Source organism: Callorhinchus milii, unplaced genomic scaffold (assembly GCF_018977255.1).
Source record: "Callorhinchus milii isolate IMCB2004 unplaced genomic scaffold, IMCB_Cmil_1.0 Scaffold1, whole genome shotgun sequence".
Classification (NCBI taxonomy): domain Eukaryota; kingdom Metazoa; phylum Chordata; class Chondrichthyes; order Chimaeriformes; family Callorhinchidae; genus Callorhinchus; species Callorhinchus milii.
In genome coordinates this window covers 115,238,824-115,251,586 of record NW_024704742.1, presented here as the reverse complement: position 1 = coordinate 115,251,586, position 12,763 = coordinate 115,238,824, and the positions used below count along the sequence as shown (strand labels likewise).

At 44.6% G+C, this 12,763-nt stretch overlaps 1 protein-coding gene across 1 annotated transcript in view; it reads right to left on the bottom strand.

Annotated features, from left to right (window-relative positions):
* mccc2 (methylcrotonyl-CoA carboxylase subunit 2) overlaps window positions 1-11,437 on the bottom strand; it is a 47,923-nt gene extending 36,486 nt beyond the window's left edge. Inside the window, exons 1-7 of the mRNA XM_042334625.1 lie at window positions 11,237-11,437; window positions 9,811-9,877; window positions 8,829-8,913; window positions 6,704-6,805; window positions 4,143-4,270; window positions 1,217-1,329; window positions 491-604 (exon numbers count right to left, since the gene is read on the bottom strand). Of these exons, the coding sequence (XP_042190559.1) occupies window positions 491-604; window positions 1,217-1,329; window positions 4,143-4,270; window positions 6,704-6,805; window positions 8,829-8,913; window positions 9,811-9,877; window positions 11,237-11,422 (795 nt within the window). The 5' untranslated portion in view covers window positions 11,423-11,437. The remainder of the gene's footprint in view (window positions 1-490; window positions 605-1,216; window positions 1,330-4,142; window positions 4,271-6,703; window positions 6,806-8,828; window positions 8,914-9,810; window positions 9,878-11,236) is intronic.
* Between the last annotated feature and the right edge of the window lie 1,326 nt (window positions 11,438-12,763).

The following is a 12,763-nucleotide window of genomic DNA, read 5'->3' as shown; positions in this document are numbered from 1 at the left end:
GGAAGTACTTGAAATAAATAACCTGCTCTGAATGTAATTGCAGACCTCAAAATTGGTATCTTCCAGCTTGAAGATAAATGCATTCCAAATACTTAAACAGCAATTTTCATGCAGTCCTAAATATGACCCTTGTTCTAACTTGGGAGACTTTCAATTTCATAAGCGTCGAGCAATATATCCTGTAAATAGAATTCCTATTCTGTGAACTTGGAGCTCTATATTGTCCCGGCTTCAACCACCCTTGACTCAGTTTATTATTGTGAATTCAAATCCACACTGCAGGAGCTGAAAATCTTTAGAAAATGGTCAGTAGTGTTGTTTGGCGGTTTTAGTTCCCCAACGAGCCTGTGATTTATGAAGTTTTTAGCTCTCCAATGCAACTCTTAAATACCTACCAGAATCTTGTTCACAGACTTGGGGTGTGCAGTTCAGGGAAGACAATGGCAGAGACCCCAATGTTTCCTGACCCTGACAGTTACAATGTACCTACCAGTGGTGGTCCTCCTAAGAAAATCGTCCCTTGTTTCTTCACGATAATACTTTCATCAGCCATTGCGGGTACGTATGCTCCTCCTGCTGTACAGGAGCCCATTACCACAGCTATCTATACACAAACAGGGGAGAAGCCAGTTACTGAATTTAATTATAGTCATAAAATAATATTAACACCACATTCTCAATTAGTTTTACACTGGCGTGTTGCCAAATACAAGATACCAACCACTAATCTACTTTATTTACATAGGAAGCATTACTTGAAAATATTCTTCCTATTTTATCCAAGGACTGCAATCCCAGGAGGATCAATACGCTCAAAACATCATTGATCATTTAACATTAAAATACCTACTACGGAAAGGAATCCCACCAATCATTTCCATTGCATTTAATACCGGAACCATAAAAGAACTCCAGCAAACCAACTTCATTCAGTGACTGAATTTTAAAAATGTCCACAATCTCAAACTTTCACAACAAGGGTCTTAAGGCTAAGAACATGGGAAATTTTGCATCTCGGGCTTCAAACCAAACTGGGAACAAGTGCAAGCTACTGATGGCAAGCCCCAGAATAAATACATCATTGAGGAACAGTGATCAAAGCCAGAGGACTGAATTGCTGAGCAGTGCTGACTTTTCTTGTACCCACATTACTTTATTCCAAGCTCATGACAAGAATGGATCAACATGGCAATATTTTAATTAATTGTGAATATACCTGTGCAATTGCTTTAGCAGACATGACAGCCTGGTTATAAAAGATACGCCCAAAATGGTCTCGATCTGGAAAAACCTCTGCTTGCCGAGGTAGGTTTGCACCGCCGGAGTCAACTGGAATGAAGTCACATTATTAAGAAGAAGAAGAATCTTTGCGTTTGATACAGCGCCTTATCATGTTATTGAGACGTATCAAAGTGCTTTACAGGAGATCCAGTGTAAAGTGACTGTGTATTTTGTGGGTGAAATAAAGTCTCAGAGTCTCCACATCTTTCGTTCTGTCAGAGATCGATCAACAATTCCTTTCGGGGGAAGAAGTTGTTGATCCAACCGCAGATTGGAATACCTTTATAATGGTCTGATCAGTCCAGAGCTTAATAATAATAATCCTTGAATTTGATATAGCGTTTCTAGACGTCTCAAAGTGCTTCACAGAATATACTGTAAAGTGAATTGACTGCATTTTTGTGTGTAAAACGCAGCAGCCAATTGCACACAGCAGTGTCCCACAAACAGTCATGGATTGAAGTGACCAATCTATTATTCTTTTTCTCTTGAGGGATTATTATCAGGCATGTGGAGTAAGGAAACTTGCCCGAGGTTTTGCCCTGTCGGGAATCGAACCCAGGCCTCTCCCTTATGAGGCAAGTGCTCTAACCACTGAGCTACAGGAGTCCATAAGCTTGCTTGTCAATTTTCATTCTATATGTTATAACATTTTAGAAATTTAGGGTTATGCAAACCACATGGATAAATGACAATTTCCGATCCAAAGTTGTAAAAAAAAATCATCTTGAATCCACTGATTGCCCAGGTGCTGGTCACTGTCTAGTGTAAAACTGGGGCCCAAGTTATGTAACTAAAAGGAGGATCTTGTTTCAGAAGTGACGAAAATCAGTGCGAATCACACTGGGCTCACCCTGGGAGCCACTGGACTGTTGTTTCTCAATGTTGTTAAGGAGATGGTCGGATCACTAATAACATTTAAAAGCAGACAATTTAAGTGTTCAACACATGTGCACATGTAGAGTAATGTGAACCAGGAATGATACAATTTGGGCATCTTCTTCCACATGGGATTCTCCCTCCTCCCCCACCCCTTCCCCCCCACCCACCACCACCCTCAGCAGTGTAAACACAGCATTAGTTACTTCTAGGGGAGGAGGGAGAGGGTAAGCAGAGTCTCCTTGGAGCTGAACCAAGGTCATGCTTGGCAAGTTTAACAAATCTTTTAGAGTTTTTTGAAGATGTAACTAGCAGGTTAGATGGGGGGAACCAATGGATATAGTGTACTTAGATTTTCAGAAGGTATTCGACAAGGTGCCACGTAAAAGGTTGTTACATAAGGTTAGGCCACATGGAATTAAGGATAAAACATTAGCATGGATCAAAGAATGGTTAACAGGCAGAAAACAGATAGTAGGGGTAAACGGGTCCTTCTCAGATTGGCAGGTTGTGACTAGTGGAGTGCCACAAGGATCAGTGCTTGGACCTCAACTGTTTACAGTCTACATCAATGACTTAGATGAGGAAGTAGAGCTTAATGTATCTAAATTTGCGGACAATACAAAGCTAGGTGGGAAAGTAAGCTGTGAGGAGGACACAAGGAGGATGCAAAGGGATATAGACAGGTTAAGGGAGTGGGCAGGATGGTGGCAGATGGAGTATAATGTGAGGAAGTGTGAAGTTATTCACCTAGGTAGAAAAAGCAAAAAAGCAGATTATTTTCTAGAGGGGGAGAGACTAGATAGTATTAGTATTCAGAGGGATTTAGGTGTCCTTGTACACCAATCACAGAAAGTTAGTATGCACGTACAGCAAGCAAATAGAAAGGCTAATAGCATGTTAGCGTTTATTGGAAAGGGATTAGAGTACAAGAGTAGGGAAGTCTTGCTGCAATTGTATAGGGCCTTGGTGAGACCACACCTGGAATACTGTGTGCAGTTTTGGTCTTCTTATTTAAGAAAGGACATACTCGCCTTAGAGGGGGTGCAACGTAGGTTCACTAGGTTGGTTCCTGGGATGAGGGGGTGACCTACGAGGAGAGGTTGAGTAAACTAGGCCTATATTCTCTAGAGGTGATCTTATAGAAACCTATAAGATATTCAAGGGACTTGACAGGGTAGATAGTGTGAGACTGTTTCCCCTGGTTGCAGAATCTATAACTAAAGATCATAGTCTCAGGATTAAGGGTCAGTCCTTAAGAACTGAGTTGAGAAAACATTTCTTCACTCAGAGGGTAGTGAATTTATGGAATTCTCTACCCCAGAAGTCTGTGGATGATCAGTCTTTGAATATATTCAAGACTGAGATCGATAGATTTTTAAAAACTAAAGGGTTTAAGGGATACGGGGATAGGGCAGGTAAATGGAATTAGGTTAGAAGATCAGCCATGATCTTATTAAATGGCGGGGCAGACTCGAGGGGCCAAATGGCCTACTCCTGCTTCTATTTTTTATGTTCTTAAGGGAATGTTGGAGTGGAGTTAACCCTCTGCGGTGGTCTCGGTAGTCCGAATTCTGAGCCAGCCAATCTACATTACCACAAGGCACTGCTGATGACAGCCCAGCCAGCCTGGCTCATTGGTAGTACTTGGAAGGACAGAACAGTCACTTGGGGCAGGGATTCTTCCCACTCAGCTCCTGTTATCCCTGTGAGCCAAAGCCCTAACTGGTAGAATGGTCTCAGCTGGATAAGCAGCAGGAAAGCTTGCCAGACAGTGCAGAAAACTGCAACAATAATATTCTGTACAATCGATTTGGCACCTTATTGAAATCCCTCAAAGCATTTCACAGGATTTGACTGTATAATGTAGTGACAATGTACTTTTAGGCAAAAGCTAATTAGTCACACCAATGTATGGAAATGATCGCAACCTTCTGAAAAACACAAAGATGAGAATACTGCAACAAAAAATAAAGTCTCACCCAAATAAATGCATGGTAGGTGGTTCTGATGTGCAATCTCCTGCGCTCGTATGTGTTTCTTGACTGTAATGGGATAATATGATCCTCCTTTCACTGTTGCATCATTGGCAATAATCAAACATTCAACCCTGAAACAACAGAGAAAGACAATATTGTGATCTTATTAAAAACCAAATGGCTGCAGCACTGGGCTCTCGGTTGCGATATGGTGAGAAGCAATTGCAGGCTCCACCACATATGGACTCCTCTACTACCACTGGGTAAGTTTTCCTGGTCGCCAATCAGTTGAATTAAAGGTTGTAATAATAATCTTTGTATTTGGTATTGTGCCTGATCACATCATTGAGACATTTCAAAGCCCTTCACAGAATAAAGTGTAGTGATTGTGTATTTCACAGCCAAACGCGGCAGCCAATTTGTGCGTAGCAATATGAAGCGAGTACTAGCAATAGTAAACTGCCAGAATAAGAGGTTAACAGTGGGCTGTTGGCTTCAAAATACTGAATCAGAACCATAGATATTTACAGCACAGGAGGCCATCCTGCTGCTCACTTTTCCTGCGCTGGTTCCCTGAAAGAATAATCCCATTTATCTGCCTTTTCCCCGTATCCTTTTATATTTCTCCTTTTCAGATATTTAGCTAACTCCCTCACAGACAACAAATGCCCCAAAAACCTATGGCCTTAGCTTTAAGATCATTTCTTAAATTTGAGATTGTGTAGTTGATTTCGAAGCAGGTTTTCTGCAGTTCGGAAAAATAACATACAATGAAACACAATTTACATCTAATATCGACTTTTTAGATGTCTTTCATATCTGAAGGACATCTCGAAGCACTCAACACTGCTGGCTGGCCTGCATGATCTATTTCCAAAGTGGAGTTCCTGAAGTTCATAGAAATTATAACAGAATTCCTGCTAAGGTATACCAAAATTTCGGCCTCAAAAAAGCCATTAGAAATGTAATACTGTGGGCTAACAATCGAAAGTGCCTTACAGGAGATACAGTTTGAAAGCACTAAATGTTGTTGTGAGTGTGCCAAATGTTACTTAACGGAAAATTATCTAGTAACCATCATTCGGACCAGAGGGTTTTGAACACATGGAGATCACATGAAGGGATCTTGGAAAAAAGTTGCAGAGAACGAGGTCTTCAGTGGCTAACAGGTCAGCCACCGATGATAGGACAGTGGGAGTGAGAAACAAGCAGTTGTCAGAAGAGCAGAGGGTAAATACAGGAGAAAAGAGCAGGAAGAAATTTCAATGGTAGAGAGGACAATAATTCTGCAGGACCATACTACCAAGGAAATCTCAGAGGGACATTAAAATGCAACATAAAGCCGGTATGCGTATGGATTAAACAATAATTCTTATACGTGTCTGTTGCAGCCGGATAAAAAATACTTCATCTTCCATAGAATATGGTATATTCCAATGTCAGTCCAAAGGACTTGCTATATTTATTTTCTGTATGCTGTTTTGTTACAAATAGCAGAGTATATTTCTCATGGCTCAGTTGCCTTCACTCTCACTAATGCTGGAGTTTACCACTGCACTGGCGCCCTCTTGTGAAGTCTGAAGAAACTGCTGTTGAAACTGCATGTCTGTGTTCCTAAAAGAGATGAGTTTTAAGAAATCGATGTCCTTGGCAAACCATGCCCCAGATAAAATTGGTCATTCACTTCATGGCTGATGTGTCTGCCTACAAAATGTTCAGCCGCTACGCTTTGAAAGGCGCTTTGTCAAATGCAAGGATTACTATATTATTTGTGTTGAACATTTTGTATCAGTGGTAAATTCGATCTTATAATCCTTGCATTCGATGCAGCGTTTTTTCATGTCGTTGAGACATCTCAAAGCACTTCACAAAATATATTGTAAAGTGAATTGATTGTATATTTTGTGGACGAAACGGAACAGCCAATTGCAAACAAACAGTCGTGGATTAAGTGACCAAATGCTTTTGGAGAGAATATTACCCCCGGAAAGCGATCCACCAATCGACTAACAACCGAGTTCGTACTTACTGCTAGATAAACAGAGGCGTGTGGAGTAAGGAGACCTGCCTAAGGTTTCTCCCTGCACGGGAATCAAACCCAGGTCGTCTCACTTGCAAGGTGAGCGAGCTAACCACTGCTTTATGGGAGATCAATCAAAGCAGACTCTAATTATAATAAAAAAGATTCTCGTAAAAATAAAAAAGTTCTAGACACTAGAGCCTAATAACAATGTAAATACATTGTAACACATTTAGGCTACATGATCAGGTGTCAAGATTGGCTAATCACAACAACCACAAATTACACTTGTATTGTGCCCTTCCCGTCGGAAAGATGTCCCACAGCGCTGGACAGTCAGGATTTTGGGGCTAAAGTCACAAGTGGCTGCTCAACAAGTAGGAAGCGGTGGGATAGCTCTTTGCCCTTGAATTCCCTGCCTCAGACCTCAGAGGAGTGGAGAAAAGTACTACAGAAACAGTGGAATGTAGAGGCAGTAATACTGTGAGATCTTGTTTTATTTCTTGGGCAATGGGAAGAGAAAGATAAATGTAACTAGACTTACCCTGATACCCTTCCAATGCCGGTGATAATGCCCCCTGCTGGTACCTCTTCATTCCCATACAACTGATAACCTGCAAACTGGGAGAACTCCAGGAACGGAGACCTGAAAATCCAATTCAAATTTAAATATCAGGAAAAGCTGAATAAATCAAATGAGTTTCTTTTAGCAAAAGGGTGATGGGTATGTGGAACAAAGATTTACATAGGATTTCAACAAGGAACTAGACCGGTTCCTGGAAATTAAAAGGATACGAGGATAGTAGTGGATGAGATAGATAGTAATAAAAAATAATCCTTGCATTTGATACAGCGCTTTTCACATCTTCTAGACGTCTCAAAGCCTCTCACAGAATATATTGTAAAGTGAATTGACTGTATATTTGTGGGCGAAAAGCGGCAGCCAATTGCACACAGCAGTGTCCCACAAACAGTTGTGGATTGAAGTGACCAATTTATTATTGGGTTTTTTTCTTGAGAGTTTATTATCAGCTATGTGGAGTAAGAAAACTTGCCCAAGATTTCACCCTGCCGGGAATCAAACCCAGGTCTGTCGCTTGCAAGGCGAGTGCTCTAACCACTGAGCTACAGGACTCAAATAGATGTATTGAAGGAATGTTGAGGAAATTTAGATGGATAAGAAAGAGAAAAGAGTACTTGTCAGGCAACAGTAACTTACGCAGGAAGCATACATCCTCTGATCTCAAGCAGGATTCTCAAAAACCCTAAATTTCTTATAGTTTTGCCATAAATTGTAAGATCATGCAATTTTTTTGTAAAAATCTTAACTTCAGTCTTAATTTGGAAGTTTGGCTTCCTTACTCTTTTAAGACTGCACTTATAAATGTTCCAAAATTCTGTACGATCTTACAATTTATGAGGATCTTAAAGCTAAGCCTGTGGTTTTCACTGTTGCACCATACTTTTTTTTCCTCTGACTAACTCTCCATATAAGGGTTAGGGTTTGGTTCAAGTTAGGATTAATTAGATGAATTTTACAGTAAAACATCAAGTCGTATCAGTCGGGACCATAACGTCCCAAGGCACTTAAGCATTGGAATTGCACTTAACGGCAGGAAATGAAGTTCTTCTGCACGTGCGTCGATAGATCAAGACTACGTTTCCATTCAATGGAGTTGACCGGTAAGTGCTGGAGTAGTGGAGGGTAGGGGAGAGGCGATCCAAGTTAGTGGGTGATTAATATGAGTAGTGCAAAGAAATCTAAGTGGTTTAATAGGAAATTGAATGGAATTCGGGTAATGTACGACTTAGGCGATTTTATAAAGATAGGACTTATGTGAGTTTTACTGTATAGTGTCTTTCAGATAAGGTAATATCTCAAAGTGCTTTACAGAAATAGTCCCAGACACCAGGCAAGGAGGAGGAAGAAGGTGGCGATGTGCATGGCTAAAGAGATAGGTATTCAGGCGACTTTTCAAGATAGATTGGTGAGTGAGGCGAGATGTGGGCACTAAAGGAGGCTGTGCGTGTTAAGGATGTAATATAATAATATAATAAACTTTGTATTTGATATAGTGCCTTATCATGTCTTCGAGGCATCTAAAGCGCTTCACAGAATATACTGTAAAATGAATTGACTGTACCTTTTGTGGGTGTAACACAGCAGTCAATTGCGCACAGCAGTGTCCTACCAACAGTCATGAATTGAGTGATATTTAAAATTGTTTTTAAAAAAATTACGGAATCTAATCATTTCCAGCATCACAAACTTATCCTTCTTCAGAAAACAATAAAGCAAAAATAAAACCTGTAAAGGCTGTGTTGTGCAATGAAAGAAATCACGAAAACTGGAAGACAGCAAAGGCACCAGTGGTGGTCATCTGCTGCTTTTTCAAAAGGCTCAAGAAGAGAGTGCAACTTTTGATAGTAAACTCTGAGAAACAAGCAACACAGTTCTTAAGGTGAACAGGGAAATATCTTGATCAAAGCAGCAACATGGATTGTAAGCTATCAAAAGGGGAGAAAATCATAAAAGGACAGTGTTTTACTTTTCCACATCACCCCTTTTCTGTTTCTTTAGATTTAGAAGGTCTGCCTATACAGGTGTATCTGGGGACGAATGAATGAACGTTATTAAACACTGATTGATTGTCTCCCACTTCACTCACCCTGGATCAAGCAGTCTGTCAATGCGTTCTCTGGGCAGCAACTTTCCTCTGGATGTGTGTAATCGCCGAGCCTTTTCTCCTCCACCTAATTCAAAAGAAGCAAAGATTGGAAGCAAGCATCAAGACTCGCAGATAGAAATAGCCCCTTGGACACAACTCTGGAAAGGTTCCCATGGACCTGTACCCCAGCATGTCACCATTTTCAGGAAACAACGACAACTACAACTTGCATTTATACAGCGCCCCTCATGCAGGGTAGCATCCCAGAGCACTTGATGGTGGAAGAGCACAATGCCTAGCCAGGGGAGAGGTGAAAGTAGGCATGGTCGAAGAGGAAAGTTTTCAGGCACAACTTGAAGTTGGGGAAGGAAAGGGCAAGGCGGAGGGATAGAGAAAGAGTGTTCCAGAGTTTCGGGGTGTAGTGGCTAAAAGTGCGGTCACCAATGGTAGAACAAAGGGTACAAGGGACAAACAAAGGGAGAAAAGGGAAAGCAATGGGCCACAAAAAAGAATGATTTTAGAATATTTTTGTAAAAAAAGGGTTATGACACAAGAGTAATTTTAACGTTCCTGAATTAAAATGAAAAGCAGGCCCATTTAGGATACTACAAATCATTGTTAACAACAAAAACATGATTGCATTTATAGAGCGCCTTTCACGGCGGGAGGACGTCCCAAGGCGCTGGACAGTTGGGTCGGGACCCGAGCAGGGGGGAAATGGTCAGGGTGAGGGGAGGGAAAGGAGGGAGCGAGGAGGGGGTAGAGAGTCGAGAGGGGAGCTGAAGGCACGGTTGAAGAGAACAATTAAACATAAGTATTAAATCAATAATACTGAAAGAATTGAGGAGCAAGCTTAATTTGAATTACTGACTTTGGCAAATAACTAGAGGTGGAGAAAAGGCATTGTAACCAATTTGTATCCAGACTGGTTTTAATTCCATTGATTTTTCTCAAATACATCTTAAATTCTCAAAATACTTACCCAATCTGATTTTCTCTGCTCGTTCCTTTAGTTCATTTACTATGGCCTTCATTCGGTCATGATTTTCCTTGAAGATGTAAATAAAAGTCAGTAAAATGATTTTTTGGGGTATTTTGTACATAATTTGAGTGCTTTGGGGTGTCCTCCCGCTGTATAAATGTAATTTGTTGTTTTGCTCTTTTCTCCTTGTCCTTTTTAGTAATTTATTCCTACAAATACTGTAACAACAAAAACAACAAAATGTCATTTGTATAGTGTCTTTCACGTTGGGAGGACATCTCAAGGTGCTGGACAGTCAGTGTTTTGGACCCAAGCTGGAGGTGGGGATGGGGAGTGTGGAGGGCAGGGGAGGAAGCAGAGTAATCAAAAGCACGGTCGAAGAGGAGGGTCTTGAGATGGGTCTTGAAGGAGGCAAGGGAGGGAGCGAGGTGGGGGACGTGAAGCAGGCCAGAGCCCGCTGAGCGGAGGGAGCAAGCAGGATGGTTGGTGTTAGGAGATCGCGGAGGTAGGGGGGAGCAAGACCATGGAGGGCTTTGAAGAGGGCCAGGATCTTGAACTGTATCCTCTGCGTGAGAGGATACAGTTGTATTGCGCCTTGGGATGTCCTCCTGACATGAAAGGCGCTATACAAATGTAATCTTGTTGTTGTTGATGGGAAGCCAGTGGAGTCGGGCGAGGATGGGGGGTGATAGGGTCATGGAGTCTGGTGCAGAAGAGGGCATTGGTAACATCTCTGAGCGCTCTGAATAGTATGAAGCGCTCCAGGACGCCACCCCGCGTGAAGGGCGCTACATAAATGCCAGTTGTTATCTCCAGCCAAGAGAATCAGTACCACCATATATCCTCATCATTGCCCTACCTTCAGTCTCAAGCCTGAAAAAGCATATTGAAAGGCATTTCCCATTTCCCCAGCCAAACAAGTGGTGGAATAATACACCTTTGGCACAAGACTTCATCTGCTCACAGAAAGGTCTGCCGGGGGGGGGGGGAGGGGGTGGGGGTGACGGTGAGTCTTAAGGCGTGGGTGGCTGATAATAATAATAATAATCCTTGCATTTGATATAGCGCTTTTCACGTCTTCTCGACGTCTCAAAGCGCTTCACAGCATAGACTGTAAAGTGAATTGACCGTATATTTGTGGGCGAAGCGCGGCCGCCAATAATTGCGCGGACTGGTCACCCTCTCGGCCTCAGGTATCAAAATGAAGGTGATTTTCGAGAAGGATCCATTGACACCCACTGTCCCCCCGTCCCCCCCGTCCCCCCCCCCCCAGGCCCCGCCACACGGTCACTGTCACTGTCACAGGGGCTGCATCCACACAGACCCCATGTCAATGTCAGGACAATAACGTGGGGGGGAGGGGGCGTGACCTCCATTTTGACGCTTCATCTTTCCAAGCGACTCCGAGGCTTCAGCTGCGGCCTACCTGGTACAGCTCGGAGTTCGCATCGAGCCGTGAGCCAATGCTCGCCACCGTGTCCCCGTGGTAGCAGCGCCGCCGCCAGGAGAGCGGCCCGGCTCCAGGCCCCGGCCCCGGGCCCCAGCCCGAGCCCCGGCCCCAGCCCGGCCCAGCCCCCGCCAGGCACAGCCTGAGCCTCACAGCCCGCAGCATCCCCGACAGCCGTGAGGGTGTGAGTGCCCGGTCCTGCCCTGCCCTGCCCTGCCCGCCCGGTCAAACCCCGGGCAAACACTCCCACTGCAGCAACCAATGGCGCCGCTCCTGTCCCCCCCCCTGTGCACTGGCTGCCCCCACCCCCCCCCGTGCACTGCCCCCCCCCTGTGCACCGGCTGCCCCCCCCCCCCCCTGTGCACCGGTCCCCCCCCCCCCCCGTGCACTGCCTGCCCCCCCCCCCGTGCACCGGCTGCCCCCCGTGCACCGGCTCCCCCCCCCTGTGCACTGGGGCACCGGCTCCCCCCCCCCCCGTGCACCGGCTGCCCCCCCCCCCGTGCACCGGCTCCCCCCCCCCCTGTGCACCGGCTCCCCCCCCCCTGTGCACCGGCTCCCCCCCCCTGTGCACCGGCTCCCCCCCCCCCGTGCACCGGCTCCCCCCCCCGTGCACCGGCTGCCCCCCCCCCTGTGGACTGGCTGCCCCCCCCCCCTGCAGCTCAATAATAACTCTGGGGGTTCAGCCCCAATTCAGGACTCGGTGCTGGAGGGTCCGGGGCTGACACGGGCTCCGCTGTGTGTGTTGGAGGTTCCGGCCTTTGGACGGGATGGATGTTGAACCCTGGCGCCGTCCGGGTGGATGTTAACGATCCCGCGGCACCGTTCGGAAAGAGAAACGGAGTTTCTTCCCGCGTCCCGGCCAACGGTCGCCACAGATAAAAATCGGTCATTCGGCTGCTGGCGGGACGTTGCTGTGCACGAATTGGCCGCCGCAATTTGCCCGTGAAAAGACCGTCTGCTTTGCAATATATCCCGTGAAGTTCTTTGAGAAGTCTCAATGACGTGATAAGGCGCGGTGTCAAATTCAAGGATTATTATTATGTTGACGTGTTTAATGAGAAACGGGATGCATTAGTGGTATCTGCTCTGCCATTGCTGAAGCTGCCAGTAAGAAGTTTGGTTTCTCCTCTCTTGTCAACTTTTCAATGAGACAATCTCGTAGTTGAAGATCCCACAAGATCATTTCAAAAGAGAAGAAAGTTAAGGAGGAAGGCAACCCAAGGTGAATTCAAAGGTTGAACTTCAAGATTTTGAAAGCATAAAGGAAAGGTGCAAAAGGATTTAGGGAGGGTTCCAGAGAATCGGGTTAAAGCAGCCTCTGCTTTTTGTTTGACCCTCAATTCTCCTTTACATCGAGGCTCCAAACAAGTCTATTTTCTTCCATTTCCACATTGTTCACGTCTGTCGCCACCTGATCTCCCAACACAGCCAAAGCCTTAATTTATGCCTTTCTCACACTAGGCTCCATGAGAGTATCACACCCACCCTTCTGGGCTTCACTGGCTC